Source organism: Vombatus ursinus, unplaced genomic scaffold, assembly GCF_900497805.2.
Source record: "Vombatus ursinus unplaced genomic scaffold, bare-nosed wombat genome assembly UNPS02014662.1, whole genome shotgun sequence".
NCBI classification, from domain to species: domain Eukaryota; kingdom Metazoa; phylum Chordata; class Mammalia; order Diprotodontia; family Vombatidae; genus Vombatus; species Vombatus ursinus.
This window is the reverse complement of record NW_020954440.1, coordinates 513,083-536,269: the sequence shown is the minus strand read 5'-3', so window position 1 is coordinate 536,269 and position 23,187 is coordinate 513,083. Positions and strand designations below refer to the sequence as shown.

The window sequence follows — 23,187 nt, the reverse complement described above, 5'->3', positions numbered from 1 at the left end:
TAGGAACTAGTGACTTCAGTCTATTGCATAAACCTTAAAGTTGCAATGATTATAGGAGTAAGCAGGATCCTAATGCACTCTTGGCCAAGTTTCTTTGATCCTCTCCTCCCTTCTTGCAGTTTTTTAGCTTTCATTTTATTTGGTCCCTCACTCTTCTACTTTATTCTTTTTTTCTCTCTTCTTTATCAGAGTGAAGCATATGCATAAGAAAAGATCTAGTTCTCTAACTCTGGTCAACAGTAATCCCTCCCCCTTGCTGATTTTTGCCAGAGAAAAAAGGTATTTCCCTTTCCTGAAGTGGGAAATGTAACTCTGGGGATGGTTAAATTTGTAATCGATTAAACAAAATAACAACTAATACATGAATAACTCTCTCTTTTTATGAGAATATGGATGAGTGAATTTGGGGGATCTAGAGTAACAGCTGTGATAACTACCTAGATGTTCTTTTCCCCTTAATTGCTTATTTCTAGCCCTCACAGAAGATAAGTCTCTGACCATGTTTTATGTCTTGGAGTCATTCATCATGCAGAGTAGATTTTTCTGATAGTTTCTCTTCTGTTGCAGGTGAATGGCATCACTCTCAAATGACGTCCATGGAGAACAGATCTGAAGTGAATGAGTTCATCCTTACAGGATTAACAGATGCCCCAGAGCTTCAGGTTCCTCTCTTCATAATATTCGCCTTCATCTATCTCATTACCTTGGTAGGGAAGCTGGGTATAGTAGCTCTGATCTCCAGTGAATCCTGCCTCCACACCCCCATGTACTTCTTCCTCAGTAACCTCTCTCAGGTGGATTTTGGCTACTCCTCAGCTATTACACCCAAGGTGATGCTGGGCTCCTCACAGGAGACAAGGTTATATCCTATAATGGATGTGCTATACAGTTTTTCTTCTTTGGAGCTTTTATTTCTACAGAAATTTTCCTTTTTACCCCCATGGCTTATGATCTCTATGGTGTTATTTGTAAACCCTTATATTATTCCACAATCATGACATCAACTGTATGTGCACATCAGGCCAGTAGTGCTTACATCTGTGGCTTTCTGGCCTCTTCCATAGTCATAGGAAACATGTTTAGCCTTTCATTTTGTAGGTCCATCACAGTCCATCACTTTTTCTGTGATGATCCCCCTCTCTTAGTTCCCTCTTGCTCTGACACTCATATCACTGAGTTAGTATTCTTTATCTTAGGGTCATTCACTGATGTTTTCCTATTTCTTGTCATCTTTACCTCTTATTTGTTAATCTTCATCACCATCCTGAAGATCCATTCTACTGAAGGCCGCCAGAAAGCCTTCTCCACCTGTGCTTCCCATTTTACAGCAGTTTCCATATTTTATGGGACAATCATCTTCATGTACTTCCAACCCAGCTCAAGCCATTCCATGGACTCAGACAAAGGGGTGTCAGTGTTCTACACCATGGTCATCCCCATGTTGAACCCTCTGGTCTATAGTCTGAGAAACAAAGAGGTCAAGAATGCCTTTAGGAAATCTGTGAGGGGACAAAGACTTCAACTGGATCATCTTTTTTCATAGAGGGAAAGATCTAATCTGTACCTCTTCACTGTGGGATCCAGACCCCAAATCAGGGCATTTTCCTTTTTTTTTAAAATTTATTTATTTTTAGTTTTCAACATTCACTTCCACAAGATTTTGAGTTCCAAATTTTCTCCCCATCTCATCACTCCCCCACCCCAAGATGGCATGCATTTTGTATACTCCTTCCCCTAGTATGCCCTCCCTTCTATCTCTCCCCCACCCTTTTCTTATCCCCTTCCCCTCCTATTTTCCTGTATGGTAGGATAGATTTCTAAATGCCATTTCCTGTATTTCTTATTTCCCATTTGAATGTGAAAACAATTTTTTAACATGTGTTTTTAAAACTTTGGGTTCCAAATTTTCTCCCCTTCTCCGTCCCTACCCAACCTCATTGAAAAGGCAAGCAACTTGATACTGGTTATACATATGCAGTCATCCAAAATACTCCCATAGTAGTCATGTTGTGAAATCTAAGTATATTTCCCTTCATCCTATCCTGCCACTCATTTATTCTATTCTCTCTTTTGACCTTGTCCCTCCTCAGAAGTGTTTGCTTCTGATTACCCCCACCCCCAATCTGCTTTCTCCTCTATCATCTCTCTACTCTCTTGTCCCCTTCTCCCCACATTTTCCTGTAGGGTAAGATAGATTTCCAAACCCAATTGAGTGTGTATGTTATTCCCTTCTTAAGCCAAATCCTATGAGAATGAGATGCATTCCTTTCCTCTCACCTTCCCCCATTTCCCCTCCACTAGAAAAGCCTTTTCTTGTCTGTTTCATGTATGATAATTTACCCCATTGTACCTCTCCCATTCCCCTTTTCACAGTATAATCCTCTCTCACCTCTTACTTTTACTCTTCAGATATCACCCCTTCATCTTCAACTCACCCTGTGCCCTCTATCTATCTATCTATCTATCTATCTATCTATCTATCTATCTATCTATCTATCTATCTATCTATCTATCTATCTAATCTATCTACACATTCATATATATATACATATCCTTTTTTTCCCTCCAACTACCCTAATATTGACAAAGATCTCATGGGTTACAAATATCATCTTTCCATGCAGGAATGTAAACAGTACAACCTTAAGTGTCTTATGATTTCTCTTTCCTGTTTATCTCTTTATGTTTCACTTGAGTCTTGTATTTGAAAGTCAAATTTTCTTTTCAGCTCGGGTCTTTTCATCCAGAATGCTTGAAAGTCCCCTATTTCATTGAGTGACCATTTTTCCCCCAAAGGATTATACTCAGTTTTGCTGGATAGGGGATTCTTGGTTGTAATCTTATTTCCTTTGCCCTCTGGAATATTATATTCCATGCCCTCTGATCCCTTAATGTAGAAGCTGCTAAATCTTGTGTTATCCTGATTGGGGTCTGCTTTCAGTGTGGAGAATGTGCTGTCCCAAGCTTCCGGGGTTTTGTGCAGCTGTTTTCAGAGATACTTCTACGGATTGTAAATTTGCAGTTCCTCAAAGGTGGTATTATAAGGGGCAAGATGTTTACTCCTTTCCTTGCCTGTGCTCTGGTCTATGAGTGGACACAAGCACTCTTTTCTGCCTTGTAACTGTGAGGAGTATTTCCTCTCTACCACCACTACAAGCTTGACCATGCCAGCCCTCTTCCTTGCCCCAGGACTGCCACCCTGAACTGTGACCCAGATCCAAGCACGGGCAAAGCAAGAGAATCCTGCACCAGCAGAGAGATCCCTGCAATCCCCCTCTGATCAGCCACTTGATTCCTGATTTCCCCTCAGTCTGTGGGTTGGAAGTTCCAGAAGTAGCTGCTGTCCCAAGGACATGCTTGGGAGATGAGATTGGGACCATGTTTCTCTCTCTCATTGCAAACACAGAATTTTCCTAATGGCCTTCTAAGTTGTCTGTGACATTTGTGGGTTGAGACATCTGGAAACCACCACAGGTGCCCCTGATTCAGTCCTCTGAGGCCTGCTCCAGGTTCACTGAAACCTGCCTTGCCTGTGCCCATGCCAAACTGTTCTTGCCCCCCGCGTGACATAATATAGCTGTCTGATCCATCTTCCAGGATGTCTTGGGCTGGAAATTTGTTTCACTCTGTCTTTCTGTGGGTTCTGCTGCTTTAGAATCTCTTTAGAGACATTTTTATAGGTATTTAGAGGGGTTTGGGGGAGAGCTCAAGCAAGTCACAGCTTTTACTCTGCCATTTTGGTTCCGCCCCTAACAGGCTATTTTTCTTATGCCTACAGAAGTATGATCCAAACTTTATCAAAAGTAACAGTATGTAGTAGAAAGTGCCATAGATTTGGAGTCAGGAGAGACTCGAATTTATATTGTCTTAGACACTTTCATGTTGTATACCCCTTGGCAAGTCCCTTTCTCAGTTTCCTTGTATTTAAAGGGCCTTAATAGTATCCCCTACCTTAGAAGATTATTATTTGGAATGAATAATGCATGTGTATTGTCTTGTTGTTGGTATTGTGTCTGATTCTTTGTGACCCCATGTTGGGGTTTTCTTGGCAAAGATACTGGAGTGGTTTCCCATTTCCTTCTCCAGCTCATTTCACAGGTGAAGAAGTTAAGCAAACAGGCTTAAGAGACTTGCCCAGGATCAGACATCTCGTAAGTGACTGAAGCTCTATCTGAATTCATGAAGATGACTCATCTTGATTCCAAATCCAGTGCTCTATCCATGGCACCATCTAGAGGTGTGTGCACATGCTCTCTGTCTCTCTGTCTCTCTCTCTCTGTCACACACACACACACCCCTCTAAATCCAAGACAGTAATTGTAGTAATTTTCCTAAAAAAGAGGAAAATTAGCTATCTAATTTTTGAACAGTTTATTACTTCAATAGCAAAGTCACTGAGTTGATTGGAAGATATAGCGTTGCTATTAATGGCATTTGCTTATAAAGCAGTCCCTAAAACAGAAATAAGCTAGTAAATGCTTAAGATCAGCTCTCCAGAAAAACAAATGTTTTTGTATACATTTTTTGTTGTTTTTTTTTCAAAGCGACGAAGTAGTTTACCATTTATTTTCCAGTGTGTTCTCATGTTATAGATGAGGAACTAAGGCAAATAGAGCGTAAGTGAATTTCCCAGTGCTACATAGTGCATAAATGTATGAGGCTGGATTTGAACTCAGATCTTCCTGACTCCAAGCTGAGTGTTTTATCCATTGAAGCACCTAGCTGGCCCCTTTCAGAGTGCACCTGAGTATTTTCTTCAGTCCTGGTTGTCATATTTTAGTAAGGACATTGATACCTGGAACATGTAAAGCTGAGATTTACTGAAGATGTTTCCATATATGGGAAAATTGGGGCAGCTAGGTGGCACAATGGATAGAGCACTGACCCTGGAGTCAGGAGGACTTGAGTTCAAATCTGACTTCAGACATATAATACTTCCTAGCTGTGTGACTCTAAGCAAGTCATGTAACCCCAATTGCCTCACTAAAAATAAATAAATAAATGAAAATGAATTTAGATGTGCTTGTTTGGGACAGTTAGGTTGTTTAGTGGTTACAGTACCAGCCCTGGATTCAGTAGGACCTGAGTTCAACTCCAGAATCAGACATATAACACTTCTTACGAGCTGTGTGAAGTTTGGCAAGTCACTTAAACCCATTGCCTAACCAAATTAACAAAAAAAATAAGGGATAATTTAAAAAATGAGTATGTTTATTTAGGTGAATGAAAATTTCAACATGGCTGGGTGAAGTATTTGAAGATGTATCTCCTGGAAGAGAGATTAGGCACATTTTGCTGAGCACTAGTAGGCAGAGCAGGGATGAATGGCTGGAATGTTCAGAGGCATATTTTGACATGAAGCAAGGAAAACATTTCCTAACAAATGGAGCACTTCACAACTGGCAGCCTACATTGAATAATCCTTCACTATAGGTGTTCAGGTGCATTATCCTTTTATTGGGTGTGGTATAGAGAATATTCCTTTTCAGGCATAGATTAGATTTGATGATATCTGAGATATCATCTGACTCTAAGATTCTGTGATTCTCTCCCTCTATCCCTCTCAATAATTCCTCTTGGAGGACCAGTTACGTTGCACAGCAGATAGAGCACCACCCCTGGACTCAGGAGGACCTGAGTTAAAATCCAGTCTTAGACACTTACTAAATGTGTAACCCTGGACAAGTCATTTCACCCTGATTTCCTGCACCCTCCAACCCAAAAAACAATCAGTTTTTCCCTCTGGACCTTTGGTGTCTGGCCTGTTGTTCACATAATATCACTGTTTCCAGATAACTGTAACTCTATCGGGACATAATCCAGCACTTACTTTTTGCTTTATCTGTAAATCCTCACATGCCATTATGCACATGGATTGCAAAGCATGAAAAAATACAGTACTCTAATGTACTGTACTTTTGTATCTATGTACTAAAGTACATACACTTCCAGATAGGATGTCCATTCTTGTCCTCTATGCTGCCGAAGGTGTACCCAGGTCCACGGCCTTGAACTGACCCAGTGGACTGGGAGCCTTGGAGTGTCAGGTTAAGTGTGAGAAAGCCTTGTAACTGTCTGTCCAAAAAGCACCTCCAAGCCTTGACACTTGGAGAGTGACCCCAACGGCAAATCAAGAAAAGGGTGGGGGGAGGCTTACATACCTTCCAGTCTTGGCTTGGGAAGAATTTGGGGTTAGGTAGTTTCCCTGTATGGACCACCAAAATGATGAGGTTTAGAGATTTAGGGGTTCTAGAACCCCAAAATGAGAACACTCAGGTCTTCCCTGAAAGAATTCGACCCCAGGCTTCTTTCAGCCAAAGACAAGGTTTATTAGAACATCTGTCATATTGGGTAGACTCTTAAGGAGTCTGAATATTAGTAAGCTATTGGCTAGATCATAACAATCTGAGCAGTGGCTAGAGTTAAAGAATCCGAGTCAAGGTTCTGATTTTAACTGTTGATGATGAGATGTTGATTCTTTGTGTGGAGTGATTTGGAAATGCATTTAACAAAACTGAAGTCACCAGATTGGTAATGGGTTTGTTTCAAGTTTCGTTTGGTGAATTTGTTGTATCAATTTTGTCAAACAACTTTTCATAAATTGGTTACCGCTAAAATAATTTGACTACTGTTGGTGATTGTTTTAATGTGTAAAATAGCCAAAAAGTTTGTTTGGGTTTTGGCTTGCTTAGAATTTTCAAGTATATAGAAATCTCTAATGATTGGCTTTTTTAGACCAAGACAAATTCAAATCTGAGATGTAAATCTGGGAACAGTTTATTTTTTTCCTGACCTGTAATTAGTGAATCTTGCTGTGTGAGGTAAAAGTTCTTAGGATTTTATTTTGAGTTGTCTGGTAGATCATAATAATCCATCAATAATCAGTAATCCACCATCTGAGGGAAATACCACAATACCACAAGCTACTCAGAGAATTTGATACTGGTGGGAAGTCAGCATTGGGAAAAGCTGAGAGGACAATTTTAGCTTCACTCTAAGTCGGGATCCTCCTGGCTCAGCTTCTCTGTTATATTCTTTGAAAAGGAATGCTATCCACCTGGCTATTCCTGAGTCTGGCTATGAGATGGCTTTGATACTGCATGCTTGGAAAACTGAATTATCTGAATCTAAATAGAGCTAAGGATGTTTTATCTTGTCATATCTAGGCCCTGCAGTCTTTTCTGTCAGATTTGTGTCTTCCAGACTACAGGCCATTCACCTACAATTGATAGCAAACAGAAGGTACCAGCCAATGTTCCCCCATGGCTCCCTGGATGCAACCTGAGCTCGGTTCCAGTCAACCTCTTCTTTGGGACCCCCTCAAGGCAGGGACAGATCTATGCCCCTTGCCAGCAGGAAGCAGTTTCAGAAGCCAAGACCTTCACCATTACCACAAAAGAATTTGTGTCCCATTTGTTTGAGGGGGGGAATGACAGAGTTGGGATCTGGACTCCAGAAGGGAAAGGCCCTGGGCTTTCACAAATGGCCAAATCTCTGACTTTAACCTGAAGCGATGATCTCATTTGCTGGCCTTTCCTTGTGGCTACTCTCAATCTCCCAATTCTCTGTTGCCCTTGTTCTATCCTAATCCTCCATTTTCTTACCTCCCTGTGGCATTTAGAACAGTGCTTTGGACATAGTAGGCTATTAAAACATGTTTATTGATTGATAATATTGAATGACCTAGTCTGCAACTTATAGTCTTATATTCTTAGAGAGTTTCCTAGAAAGTTTCAATGAGTTACCTTGAATCATATAGAATGTGTAAAGAGTAAGGAATTAGACCTAGGACTTCCTGGCTCCAAGGTCAGCTCTCTGTTCATTATGCTATGGCTGCATCTCTTTTTCCAATTAATGGGTGCCCACTTTATTTTAAGTTCTTTGATACCACAGAAGTGCTGCTAAAATGTGATTATACCTATGGATGTTCTTTCTTTTGAAGTTTACTTTTGATAATTTAGTGAATCTAGATATAATTCCATATTGTGTTTCATTTTGGTAGGATCAATTTACAATTCTACTAGTGTGGTTTGGGGTTGCTGGGAACCCCACACTGTTAGGGTAGAGGGCAGCATCTGCCTGGAAAGAATTCACACACCCAAACCTTCTAGTCAAAGTGGCAAGGTTTTTTCTCTTTCTTTTTCTTTTTTTTCCTTTTTGGGGGATCATGGCTACTACAGATATATGTTTTGCATAATTTCATGTAGGTATTGTGTTTCTTGTTTTCTCTGTGTGTGGGAAAGTAGAAAAGGAGAGAATTGGAACTGAAGATAAAATTAAATTGAATGTAATGGACAAAAAAAATTGGTGAAATAATTTTCTGGTCATTAGTGCATGGGAGTAGAAAGGAGTATACACAGACACACAAACACACATATGTTATGAACAATGTATGACACCTTTACAAAAATTAATATACTTTAGGGTATACAAACCTTACAAAAATGTAGGGAAAAAAAGAAATACTAAAGACATCATTTTACTTACTGAAATGTAATCAAGGATGTTTAATGAAAACATTATCATTTATTGAAGACTCAATAACCTAACACTAAATAATTAATGATTCAAAGAACTAAGGATATAACAATAAATAATTAATTTAACTTATAATTAAATTTCACTAAAGAAAATGGCAATGTTTTGCATATGGCACAGTGGATACATTGCCAGCCCTGGAGGTAGGAAGACTTGAACTCAAATCCAGTCTCAGACACTTTCAAAATGTGTAATTCTGGGCAAGTCATTTAACTCTTTGCCTCACTTTCCTGATTTGTAAAATGAGCTGGAGAAGGAAATGGCAAACCACTCCAGTATCTTTACAAAGAAAACCCTAAGAGGAGTCACAAAGAGTTGGACATGACTATTCAACAAAACAACAAATCCCTCCTTTTTATCTATTCTTCATCTTATTCCACCCCCTTCCCTTCACCCCATTATCCTCCTTTCTGAAAATCTCTCTCTCTCTTGCACTCTCTGTCTCTCTCTCTCTGTCTCTGTCTCTCTCTTTCTCTCTTTCTTCTCTTTCTTCTCTTTCTTCTTTCCTTCTTTGATGAGAATGAGGTTCAAATGTTAACTCTTCCTCCTAATCCTCCTCTATTATATAGACTTCAATTTGTACACTCCAATTATGGGAGAAAATGTCCACCTTTCTCCTCTTTTTTCTTTCAATGTATTCCTCTTCCCCTCCCTTTCCATTTTTCTTTTAAGATAATCTAAACATAGCAGAACAACTCCTGAGCCCACTGTTCAAGTAGACTTCTCCTATGACCCCTGATGCTGATAGAATGCTCAAGAGATATATGTATCATCTCTCCATATTAGGATATAAACATTTAGCCTTCTTTAGTCCCTTATCATTCCTCACTCATGTTTTCCTTTTTATACATCTCTTGTCTCCTATTTTTGTATTTCAAAGTTTCTTTGTAGTTTTTTTTCATCAGAAATAATTAAAGGTTTTATAATTCATTAAAATTCAGTTTTCTGCTGTAGCATTTTACGCATTTTTGCTCTGTAGATTATTACTTATTATGCCATAAATCTTTATTTTTTGCCTTTTGGAGAATCATATTCCAAACCCTTTTCTGTTTTGTAGTAGTAGTTGTAAAATCTTCTGTGGTCCTGATCTTGACAGTGTACTGTGTGAATACTCAGTGCTTGTTTTTTTTGTATTATTTTTTACTTTGATATGGAAACTCTGGGTTTTGAGTATAATATTTGTAGGGTTTTTCATTTTGGGATTTCTTTCAAGGGAGGATTTTTCATTTTGGTGTTTCTTTCAAGGGGTTTCTTTCTACTGACTAGTAGATTCTTGGTAGTTTTACTTTGCTGCTTGCATTTAAGAGATCTTGGTTTTTATTATTATGATTTCTTGAAATATTATGGCAGGCCAGTTTTTTCAGTCATAGCATTCTCAAGTTGTCCAGTTATTATTCAATTTTTTTCTATTCCATATTTTCCCAGTCATTAGGTTTTTTAATATAACAAATTTCCTTCTATTTTTTCTAGTATTTTGATTTTATTTCTAATATTTCTTGATGTCTCACATAGTTACTATAAATTGTCAGTGCTAATTTTCATGGTGTTATTTTTGAAGTAAGATTTTATACATCTTTTTCTAAGCTGTTTATTCTCTTTCTACATTTTTTAATTATTCTCAAGTCTTTTTCATTTTTTTTCCCTTTGGCATACCCATTTGATTTTTAAAAAAATATTTTAGCTTAAAAAACTTTGTTTTTATCTCTTCCAGGAATTGAATTTATGCTTAAAGTGTGTTTTTCTTTAAAGCTTTGCTGGTAAATATTTTGGGTCATTTTCCTTCTTGGGTTGCGTCTCAAAATTTTCTGTCACTACTAGAGTTCTTTCGGGGAGATTATTATTTTTTTTGTTTGCTCATTGCTTAAAACTGTTCTCTGACTTTGCAATTTATATTAAGGCTAGGATTTGTGCATTTCTAGGGGTTACATCTGAGTTTTTGTCCTCTGAGTCCCTTTGCTATTTTCTTGAGGCATTGAGTATTGTGTTATTTCAGAATGTTAGGAACATCTCATGCTGGGTATCGGATATTTTCAGTGTTCCTAAAGCGATGTGATCCAATCTGGTCTCTGTTGACATATTCTTATATCTGCATGTGTGTGATTCAGTTTTGGGTCTAAATGCTATGCTTGTGGGCTTGTTCCTGGTTGGAACTTCTAGTACACTGTGGTTGGACTTAGCATCTATCAGCCAGCTAAGAAGCTTTGCACATTTAGAGTGACAGAACTGCCGAACCCTCTTTGTTCTGGGATTATTGCTATTATTATTATTAATTTTTATTATTATTCCACTCAATATTTCATCATGGGCTAAAAGATAAAAATGAGTTCTGTTCTGCTCCTCGTTCAGAGCCACAAAGCTATTATTTGTTCTGAATGGGTTCCTTGCTCAGCAAACAGCCTCAACCCCATGACTCTACCCTCCACCACCCCTTTGTGGAAGTCCCTTCCTCAGTCCAGCCCTGATAGATGACCCAGAAGTGGATGCTAACTAAGCACCAGAGCTGCCAGATAGCACCCTTTCCTAAAACATGCACCAATTTGAGGAGCCACTGGAACCTCTTCCTTCTTGGTTTTTCATTTCCTGGTGCACAACCTCGGTCCTGTTTCAGTTCTTGGGAGTTATAATGAATTGCCTGGTGTAATCCTGGCCACATCTCATCAGCACTGTTTATACACCTCTGCTCTCTGACTGTTTTCCTGTCTTGCCCTGGGTTGGAAAATGATTCACTCTGTTTCTTTTTTTTTTTTTCTTGGATTTCTTGATCAGGAATCTTATGTTGTTTTTTTTGTCTGTTTGTTTATTAGATATTTGTGAAGGGGTTTGATTTGGGAAGCTGAGCTATACTTTATCTTATTTCTCCACTATCTTGATTTTCACCCTCAAGAATTATATGTAATATGGATATACTAAATGTCTTTCCAAAAAGATCTAGGTTGAAGGAAGGCTCGAGTATTACTTGGCATAGTGAATGAAATGCTAGCTATAGCCATGTGACAAGAAATGGGAAATGGAAGGAATAAGCACAGACAAAAGTGAAACAACACTTTTTGCAGATGATTTGGTATTCTATTTAAAGACCCATAAAAGTCAACTAAAATTAATTAAACAACAACATCAGTGAAGTAGTAGGGTATTTAAAAATATAAATTATCAAACTTATTGTAGAATACCATTGAAATCAAGTATGAAGGAATAGATGAAGTTAATTAAAATAACTATAGAATCTATAAAATATGTGGAAGTGTACCTACAAAGACATACTCACAATATAAGAATATAACTACACAATACCCTTTATATTAATAATTTCAAACATGAATACATGCAGAGGTATTAATTGACTAATTTTGAGCCACACCCAACCTTACACAACTTAATTTATTTACTCAGTGCCATGCCAAACCAAATTGCTAAAGTTTAGAGCTTGAAAAAAATGACAACACTCTTTTTGAGGAACAAATGGTCCATAATTTTAAGATAAATAAAGGAAAAATGTGAAAAGGAAGGTAGGCTGAGAGTACCAAATCTCAAATTATACTGTAAAGGTATCATCATAAAAATGTTTGTTATGATTAACAAAAGTGAAACAGTGTACTGGATTAGGCTAACAACATACAAAAGCAAAATGATTTAGCAACATAATATTCAATAAGCCCAAAAGACTAACAACTCCTGGGAAAAGAACACACCATCTGATAAAATCTGCCTGAAAAAATAAAAAGCATCATGGCAAAAACGAGCTTTAGGCCAAGGTATCGTACCACATACCAATATGAATTCCAAACGGATACATGATTTTAATATTACTGGCCACACAATAAATAAAGGATGCAGAAAGTAAAACTTCTTAAAGCTATGGATAGAGGAAAAGGTCATGACCAAATGAGGGAAAGGGAGGATCACAGAAGATAAACTGGACAAATTTTGATTAAATAAAATTGAAGTTTTTACACAGAACTAACACTTAAAATTACAAAGGAAACAGTTAAATGGGAATAAAATCTTTGTAACAATTTCTCTGATAAAGGTCTCATGTTTGAGACATGAGGAACTGATTGAAATATATAAGGATAAGATTCATTCCCCAATAAAAATTGACTAAAGTACATGAAAAAACTCTTGTAAAAGAAATTTAAGTTTACAATTGGCATACAAAAATGTTCTAAATCACTAATACTTAGAGACATGTACGTCAAATCAACTCTGACTTTTTACTTCTTACTCATCAGGTAGGCAAAAAAAGGAAAATTGAAATTGACAATGGTGCTGTGGAAAAACAAAGCATACTAATACAATGTTGGTAGAATTGTGAATTGATCAAGCTATCCTGGAAAGTCATTAACCTGGACATACATGCATAACCTTTGACTCAGTGATACTACTGCTAGGCATGCTACTCTAACATAATAGGGTCAGGGAAATGTTTGCAAAAGTACACAGATGAGAACAGAAGGAACATTGATAGGAAAGAGGCAAGTAAGACAGTTTTGAAAGGAAATTGTTTTGTACCTTGAGGGAGAAGCAAGTTATACACGGTTCAGTTTGGTGGCTACATACACAATCCTCTTCTTCTCTTGTTTTATGTTTATGGAAATGCTTGCATTGATTGACATTTTTTAGGGTCAGAATATTTTTTTTAATAAAAGTACTTGGAGATACAAAAAGAAAAAAAATACGTAATAACGTTCACAAATGTTAACAAATCCAAATCTAGTCCCTCTTGCACATGACAACCATCCACATACGTAATACCTGTCATGCCACCCATAAGTCTGTGTTCACCATCTTCCTTTCTTTCCATTAACCTTCATATGGTGTAGACGTTATTACGTTACCATTCTAGACAACTCTCTGTACATGTGTTTCATTTTCTCTATATCATCCTAAAATGTAGCTACTCTAAGTTAAATCAGTATTGCTGGTGTGGTCTACCTACACCATAAAGTGATGCAACATTCTCCTCCATTTTATACATTATGCCTTTTTATGTAGTCGAAGATAGCATGAGCTTTTCCCCTCTCAAATAGCACAATGTATATAAACAAATCGGTAAACTTAAAGTACTATACAAAGGTCATATTTATCTTCGTTGTAGTTTGCAATATCACTTATGTTGAAAGAGATGATATTTTGAATGCATGTAGAAATTTACACTAATGTTCATTTTTAACTTATTGAGTCTTCCCAACTTTCTATTCTGTTGAGATCTTTTGGGATCCTAAATCTATGATTCCCCCAAAATGGCAGCTAACCTTCCTCAATATGAGTCATCTGAAAATGTGCTAAAATGTGTTTTTGCCCTTGTTGCTATTGTATCCCCAACACTTAACACTGTGCTTGTCCCAGAGCAAGTGATTAATAAATGCACAATTTATAGTAGATTTTTTTCTGGAAATTTGATAAGGATGCCAATATGGGTTTATTCAAATATGTGAAAAATCAATTGAAATCCACAATAATTCATTAGGTCATTACTTTAAGTAAGGCCCAGTGTAGGCTCTGGGTATACCAAGAGAAAAATCTTGTAGTGTCTGTCCACGAGGAAACTAATTTTATTGGATGAAAATTAATATACACATATAAGTGAGCATAAAATATATAGACAGTAAATAAAATCTGGCTTTGCATTGTGGGGGACATACAGCAGGAAAGGGCTAAGAAGAGACCAACTTCCAAGATGACAATGAGCCACCACTGAATCTTTCTTGAATATAAGTCTTCAAAAAATTCTGAATCTGCCACTCTAGGCTCTTCATTGTCTTTCTCTGCATCTTATCCTCAAGAATAGCAGGATGGAGCTTGTCAAAGGTTCTACTTCAACCTTGACAAATGATTACTACAACATTTCCCTACTTACCATTGAACTAGAAACTTAAGGGTATGTGTCCTCAGAGATAAGAAGCAAAGAGGGACAGGATCAGATGCAATTTGAGGAAATAGGTAAATTGGGAGCTCTGAGCCAATTTTTACAAAGAATAACAAAATTTAGATAATAAGAAAATCATTTATAATTTGCTATCCTGACAATAGTCATGAGAATTAAAGCATAAAGATATGCTTTTTTGGATGTTACAAATGAGGAAATCAAGGTTCATCCAGGAAAAGTGACTTGCTTAAAGTTTCACAGAGACCTTCAATTCCATCCCAGATTTTCTAATACCTAGTTCAGTATTTTTTTTACCGCCTTATCATGTGAGTTTATTTTTTAATTTATTTATTTTGGCTAGGCAATGGGGTTAAGTGACTTGCCCAGGATCACAAAGGTAGTAAATGTTCTGTGTTTGAGACCAGATTTGAACTCAATTCCTCCTGAATCCAGGGCCGGTGTTCCTCCCACTATGCCTTTTTTTCTTCTATTTTTTTGAAAGTTTTTTTTTTTTACTCTTTATTTTGTGGAAAACTTTTTAAATAAACCACATCTCTTTCCTGTTCAGGGTGACATTTCATCTTCACCAAACCTTTTGATTGTTTTCACATCTGAAATTATTATACCTATTTCAAAGAAGAAATTGAGACTTGGAGATATTCAATGACTTATCAATGTCACCTAACTAAGAAACGGTAGAAGCAGGACTAGAATCCAACTTTTGGCAATGGCCTTGTGCAAGTCCCTTCTTACCTCACTTTACTAACAAGAAAGTAATAATGACCAAGTACCCATGAGAAAAAGTTTTTCCCCCAATGGTAAGAGCAGAATTTAATGGTTTGTTTTGATCATGAGTTGGCAGTAAGAGCTGCCAAGTATCTCCAAGGGAGCACCATCTCCCAAGGGGGGCAAGGCTTCCAGGTCTGCATAATGTCCCTGTCTTCCATCACTTCACCTACTGACATTGAGACATGCCACTGTAGTACTCAGTGCTAGGGAATGATCTGGTGGATCAAATTCCTTGATTCATTCACTCACTCATACTTTCTTTTGTGTTTCCTGAGGCTGAACTGAATGGAGGTTAGGAGTACGCATCAGTAACTCTATTTCCATTCATGCCACAGCAATGGCCAGTAGTGACCTCTCTGTCAGTAGGAGCCTTTGAACTCTTGGCCCCACTGACCAGTGAAGAGTTTCACCAATCCAATTCTATGTTTCCTAGACTTGGGACTTTAAGGTCAAACTTAGCCACATGGGTAAGTCACTTCACTTTGATTTCCTTATCAATGAACTGTGAGTAATTATACCTGTGGTACCTATTTCATAGGGCTGTCTTAGGTCTCAAATGAGATCATGTATGCAAGTTTTGTTCAAACATCCATGGCCTCTATAAACACCTACCATTATCCACTATTTGCAGTTTTTCAAGTTCGTCATTCTTCAGTAACTGAAGGAGCCATTTGTGGGATGGGTGATTTTGTAGTCCAAAGAAAGACCTAATTTAATAACATTGATCAATTATTTTATTCATTAATGTTAATTAATTAATATTCATAATGTTAAGGGTATACTGTGTGCAAGACACTGGAATAAAAATTTTTGGGAGTGAATTGATAAGAAAATTTAGGTGGGAAAGAGTCCTTGCCCTAAATGATAATAGTTCATATTTATGTAACATTTGGAAAGAACTTCAATTTTCTCATTTGAATCTCCCAACAGCTGTTTGAAATAAATACCACCATTATGTCCTTCACACTTTTATAGATAAGTAACTTGAAGCTGATTGACTTAAGTGATTTGTTCTGACCTATACAAGTAATAAGTGTCTGAGGTGGGAATTAAATCTATATCCTCTTGACTCAAAGATTAAAGCTCTTTCTACTACAGCACATTGCCACACTAGTACTTTGTAGTGTAGTTACACCTCTCTCCTCTTTTCTCTGTTGTGTTTCTTGGAGCATCTACTCATCCATTATCTTGTAAAAGCCCACTATCTTGTACTGATCATGGTAAGTCTCATGTCTATTGCATTTAATTCTTGACCCTTTCCTTACAATCATTGTTTGAACTCTATACCCTAAGTAATATTATTCCCATTTTCCAAATGAGGAGACAGAGGTGCAAAAGAATTGATTAACTTCCATGAAATCACAGAAGAAATTAGTGAATGCCCAACAATACTAGAACCAAAATCTTCAGACTCCTAATCAAGTATCTTTCCAAGACAGTGCTGTTCACCCATACCTGGGCATTTCAGAGTAGAAAAGAAATCACTTTGTGAGCCCTGGAGACCAAGAAGGGTTCTCTCTAGACTTGGGAACTCAAGAGGACCCAACAGTGAATACATCTGTGGAAAGGTTGTCATAGATTATGTCTATACATTTTTGATTCAATAATATCAATGACAAAAACGGCACAGGTGCCATGTATGAGACACACAATTCTGTAAATTTTGACTCTAAGTTGGTTGTTTGTTTTCCACTTAATATACCTTCTATTATGTGAAAGGAAAATCCTTCATTGTTGCTCATTGTAAAAGTTGATTTTGTTACAGTCCTCTAAAAGTCTATAAGATGAGGTTTTATTTATTTACTTTATACTTACGTACCAGTTTCATTAACTACAGCAGAAAAAGTCCTTTCACAGTGGTGCTATGATGACTAACGGGTATCTTTTAAATTAATATAGGTTAAAATTGTCAGAATCATCAATGTAGAGATGGAAAGGATCTCAGTGATCGTCTAGTCCAATATATTTCCTTTATCAACAAGGAAACTGAGGTCTGTGATATTCTAGAAGTAAAAGACGTTAAGGGATTTGTGAAAGATAAAACAGACAATAACAGTAGCGTTAATTAAAATAATGGTAGAGAACCCTTTTATCTAGTTTTAAGGTTTTAAAAAACACTTTATAGAATTATCTTCTATTCTCAGAAAAGCTCTGTGGAGTAGGTACCATTGTTTTATCTTTTTTTGACTTATGAGTGAATTTAGGTTCTGAGCTGACGTGGTTTCTCCATGATCATAGCAACCTAGAAGACACATTTTTATATACAATGAGAAACAAACTTTCTCTATCTCTGCACACCTCTGATACACACACACACACACACACACACACATATAGATATATGGAGAAATAGAGATATATGTCTCTGTGTGTCTATGTCTGTGTATCTGTGTCTCTGTGTGTCTGAGTTGAACAAGGGATCAACTATCCATTCCCTCAAGACTTTAAGTGAGAGGAAATCCAGTACATGTTAAGACAGCCCCTTCCACTTCTGGATAGCAAAATTTTTGGAATATTTTCCTTACATCAAACCTAAGTTTGTTTCTTCTTACCTTCTAACCATTTCTCCGGTTTATTCTCTTTGGGTACAAATAAAATGAACCAAATTCTTCCTCCATATCTTAATCTGGCAGATAACTGAAGATACCTAATCTCAACCCCTGATCTGACACCCATCTTTTATCTTTTCTACACTGAACACCATCAGTTACTTTCACCAATTTCAATATGGGAAGATTTCAAAGTCCTTCTCCATGCTGCCTGAACTCCTCTGGAGAATCTCTAGCCTATCAATGTCCTAGCTAAAGTGTGCAATCCATGACTTAACATGTTGTTCCAAATGTAGACTAGAGAGGACCACCTGGGTATGCCTGGATACTATGTCCCTTTATGCAGTGTAAGGTCAAATTGTTTTTCTTGTAAGCCACGTATGTCACAAGGTAATTATGGGGATGAAATGATCCAATCTATTTAAAGTACTTTGCAAACTATAGAGAGGCAACTCTGTTAAAATGGATAATGCACTGGGACTGGAGTCAGAAAGTCTTGATATCCAATCCAGTCATAGACACTTAGTGTATGACCCTGGGCAAATCATTCAACCCCTATTTACCTCTCTTTCCTCAACTTTAAAATGGGGGTAATAGCAGAATCTACTTCACAGGGCTGTTGTGAGAATCAAATAAGAATATTTATGAAGCATAGCACAGTGCTTGGCAAAAAATAGATCCTACATAAATACTTTTTTCCATTCTCTCCACTAACATGTGTGCTAGTTCTTATTAACTTTGGTATCAACTCTTAGTTTTTCTGTTCTTCTCAACACAAAGATCATTCTCTTGCTCATAGGAAATAGAAACAAAATACAAATTGAACAGCTCTGCCTTTGCTTGGCATTCATTGTACTTGTTTCATCAGTCTTGAGAATCAGTCCAATTCCTTATTTGATTATCCTTTGTTTCCCTAAATAGTCAATTTTGTATTAAAGAAATAAAATTAAATTAAATCAAATAAATTAAATAAAAATAAATAAAATTAAATTTTGCACTTATTCACACCTTTGACAGTCTTTAGCTTTTTGGGCTTCCCTCAGTTCAAACTACATGCTGACACTCCTTCAACTCTATTCCTATAAGATAGGATCTGCTTTTGAATTTATCGTTAGTTATCTCTCCTTTTTTTTCTTTTCTGCAAACTTATATTTCATATCTAAGTATACATGAGTGTTAATTTTTCTTCCTGTTTTTTCAAAATTTTATTCTTGAGATTTTTCTTTCCTTTCAAGTTTAAATTCCCTACAGAAAGATCATTTATCTTTTCTGTAAATTGCCTGGAATTGACTCTTCCTAAGTCTAATATGCATGTCTGACAATTGCTAGTTTTCCTTCCTTTATCTATCTCAAACTTTAGGATGGTATAATTACTTTTCCTCTACTTTTGTAACATTCCCATGTATTTTGATTTTTCCTAATAATTCCTCATAATTTATGAGAATTAAATGCAGGATAGAGATTTCTCATATTTTTTCCTTCATTTCATACCTTTTATGTATTAAAATATTGTTTTTATCAAGAAATCAATAGCTGTTCTTTGAGGAGAGAGACAGAGATACACAGATAGGTAGTTGGATATGCAGATATAAAGAGACACACGGGGGAAGCAGGCAGACAAATAAAAGAGAAAAAAGAGTCAGGAAGAGACAGAGAGAGACAACTATGCAGAGATGCAGAGATAGAGAGATAGAGACAGAGAGACGTATTGAAAGACAGAGATGTGGAATAAGAGAGAACATTCTGACAGATGTCCAGATAATTGAAGACTTCCATCAGTAACATACAAATAACCATATAAATGCTTTTCACCATGTTTATTTTCACTATGGTTCCTGGATTTCTTTAATGAGTATATTTTCTCAGTTTAAAAATATTATAATAACCTCTTGTAACTTATCCTATTTCATTCAAATAAGAGAAAAAAAATTTCCAGAACCATATTCAAGTTATCAGCCCCATCCCTCAAGTCTAAATTGTACCTTGGCATCAAGATTTGTTTTCATGTATTAGAGATTGTAACTCATCTTGCCTGCGAGGCATAATTCCTTCCTGTGGGAGAGATTTTAGCTCAAACTTGAAACCGACTAACTGAAAAACTGTTGATTTCTGTGGGACCCAAAAAATCATATAGTGAATGAAAAAACAAATAACCCTGTTTGTGGCCACCTTCTGTTTCTACAGTGGTAGTGGTGGAGAATTGGAAAAAGGACAGGCTGTGGGAAGAAAACAAATTTAGAAGACATACATTTATTGTTAAGTAAGCCACCAGTGGTCTTTTGGAGAGATGATTCTCACAACTGTACAACTGGTGTGCATTGGCAACTGTTCCTACTCAGGAACTGGTGACTTCAGTCTATCACATAAACCTTAAAGTTGCAATGATTACAGGAGTAAGCAAGATCCCAATGAACACTTAGTCAAGTTTTTTGAACCTATTCTCCCTTCTCACTGTTTTTTAACTTTCCTCTTATTTAATTCTACCTTCTTTGTTTTTCTTGTTTCTTCTCTTTGTTATCAGAGTGAAACATATTCATAAGCAAAGATATAGTTCCCCAAACTTGGCCAATAGTAATACCTCCTCTTATGCTGACTTTTGCCAGAGAATAAGGCATTTCCCTTTCCTGATGTGCAAAATGTCACTTTGGTGATGATTAAATTTGTAGTAGATTACACAAAGTGAGCAGTAATACATGAGTGACTCTCTCTTTCTATGAGAAAATGGATGAGTGGTTTTTGAGGACCTAGAATAACTTCTTTGACAACTACCTAGATGTTCTTTTCCCCTTAATTGCTATTTCTAACTCCCACAGAAGATGTTTCTCTAACCATGTTTTATGTCTTAGAGTCATTCATCATGCAGAGGGGATTTTTCTGATGGTTTTTCTATTGTTGCAGGTTAATGGCATCACTTTCAAATGACATCCATGGAGAACAGATCTGAAGTGAATGAGTTCATCCTTACAGGATTAACAGATGTTCCAGAGCTTCAGGTCCCTCTCTTCATAATGTTCACCCTCATCTACCTCATCACCCTGGTAGGGAACCTGGGGATAGTAGCTCTAATCTCCAGTGAATCCTGCCTCCACACACCCATGTACTTTTTCCTCAGTAACCTCTCTCTGGTGGATTTTGGCTACTCCTCAGCTATTACTCCTAAGGTGATGTCTGGACTTCTCACAGAGAACAAGGTTATATCCTATAGTGGATGTGCTACACAGTTTTTCTTCTTTGGGTTTTTTGTTACTACTGAAAGTTTCCTCTTAGCCTCCATGGCCTATGATCGCCATGCTGCTATTTGTAAACCTCTATATTATACTACCACAATGACATCTACAGTATGTGCACATCTGGCCAGTGGTGCTTACATCTGTGGCTTTCTGGCCTCCTCCATAGTCATAGGAAGCATGTTTAGCCTTTCCTTCTGTAGGTCCAACATAGTCCATCACTTTTTCTGTGATGTTCCCCCTCTCCTAGTTCTCTCTTGCTCTGACACTCACATCACTGAGTTAATACTCTTTATCTTAGGGTCAGTAAATACCCTTTTCCCATTTCTTGTCATCTTTACCTCTTACTTGTTAATCTTCGTCACCATCCTGAAGATCCATTCTACTGAAGGCCGCCAGAAGGCATTCTCTACCTGTGCTTCCCATCTCACAGCAGTGTCCATATTCTATGGGACAATCTTCTTCATGTACTTGCAACCCAGTTCAAGCCATTCCATGGACACAGACAAAATAGTGTCAGTGTTCTACACTATGGTCATTCCCATGTTGAACCCTGTGGTCTATAGTCTTAGGAACAAAGATGTCCAGAATGCTTTTAGGAAAGTTGTGAGGGGACGACGACTTCAATTTGATATATTTTTCCTTACAGAGAAAATCTAATCCTCCCCTTCCCAACTCTAGGAACTAGCCCCGAAATCAGGTTATTTTTCTTATGCACAGAGAAGTATATAATCCAAACTTTTTCAAAGTTAACAAATGTAGTAGAAAGTGTCATAGCTTTGGAGGTAGGAGAGACTTGAATTTATATTGTCTTATACACTTTTATGCTGTATAGACCTACCAAGTCCCAATATCAGTTTCCTCCTATTTAAAGGATCTTAATAGTATCTTGTCTCTTAAAAGATTATTGTGTGGAATTAATAATATGTGCATATCATCTTTTTTTTGTTGTTGTTCAGTCATGTCTGACTCTTTGTGATCCCATTTTGAAGTTTTCTTGGCCCAGATACTGGAGTGGTTTCCCATTTCCTTCTCCAACTCATTTCACAAATAAGACAGCTGAGGCAAACAGGGTTAAGCGACTTTCCCAGCATCAAATAGCCAGTAAGTGTCTGAGGCTCTATTTGTATTCTTGAAGGTGACTCCTCTTGATTCCAAGCCCAGTGGTCCATCCATGGTGCCACTTAGATGTGTGTAGTCACACACATACATTTAAGTTCAAGACAGCAATTGTAGTGATTTTCCTGGAAGGAAGATGATCAGTTACACAATTTTAAACAGTGTATTACTTCAGGATCAAAGCCACTGAATTGCTTGGAAGATTTGTCTTTAATGTTATTGGCATTGCTTATACAGCAGCCTCTAAAGCAGAGATGAGCTGGCAAATGCTTAAGAAGCAGTTCTCCTGAAAAAAAAAATAATATATATGTGACCTTTATTTTAAACCTTTTTTTTTCTTTTTAAGCAACTGGGTTTAAGTGACATGACCAGGGTCACATAGCTAGTAAGTGTCAAGTGTTTAGTCTGAGGCTGGATTTGAACTCAGGTCCTCCTGACTTCAGGGCTGGTGCTCTATCCACTGCGCCACTTAGCTGCCCCTTAAACCTATTTTTAAGCTATTATTTTCTCCATCATTTTCCAAAATCTAGATTATAAACAGAACAATAAATAAAGTCTTGATTTCTAGCTTTTCTTTCTCTCTACTGTCCAGGTGCTCATACTTAACATGCAATTATCTCTTTGTGATCCATTTGGAGCTGGCTCCAGAACACCACTACATTATGATTACCTTTAGGAAGGAACATAAACTATAGGATGGTCCTAAAGGCCTGGAAAGATCTTTGATCCTTTGTGAGACACATATTTCATTGTAATTTCAATGTAATATCCTGATGCCATCTTCAACATCAAGTCCATTCTAGCTAATAGGTTCTTTTGCTGCCTTATATGTTTCTGTGTTTGAATAGGGGCTCCTGTGAGGTTTTGTTTTGTTTTACTTTTCATATGTTTTGATTTTTCTGTGGGATGAAATAAAGACTGGCTAAAATATAAAAAACCTGAATCATTTTATAAGAGCTAGAGACCCATCTTGACCACACTGGGAAAAACTTAGGAACAAGCTATACTCCAAGAATCTACGTTGATTTTTGAGGAATAACTCTATTCAAGGGTAATAAGATAACAAAAAGGCAGAGAGCAATCATTTTTGTAGGTCGTT

At 37.1% G+C, this 23,187-nt stretch overlaps 1 protein-coding gene and 1 pseudogene across 1 annotated transcript; both read left to right on the top strand.

The window, feature by feature from the left end:
• The first annotated feature begins 587 nt into the window (after positions 1–587).
• Positions 588–1,543, top strand: LOC114042646 (annotated as a pseudogene).
• An 18,460-nt stretch (positions 1,544–20,003) lies between these two features.
• LOC114042631 (olfactory receptor 5B2-like) lies at positions 20,004–21,952 on the top strand. The gene has a single exon (XM_027861320.1). The coding sequence runs from the start codon at positions 20,661–20,663 to the stop codon at positions 21,627–21,629; it is 969 nt and encodes a 322-aa protein (XP_027717121.1). The 5' UTR covers positions 20,004–20,660; the 3' UTR covers positions 21,630–21,952.
• The last annotated feature ends 1,235 nt before the right edge of the window (positions 21,953–23,187 follow it).

What these genes read in the sequence shown, in the direction of transcription:
- LOC114042631 (XM_027861320.1), top strand. Translation starts at nt 20,661, where the DNA reads ATGACATCCATGGAGAACAGATCTGAAGTGAATGAGTTCATCCTTACA.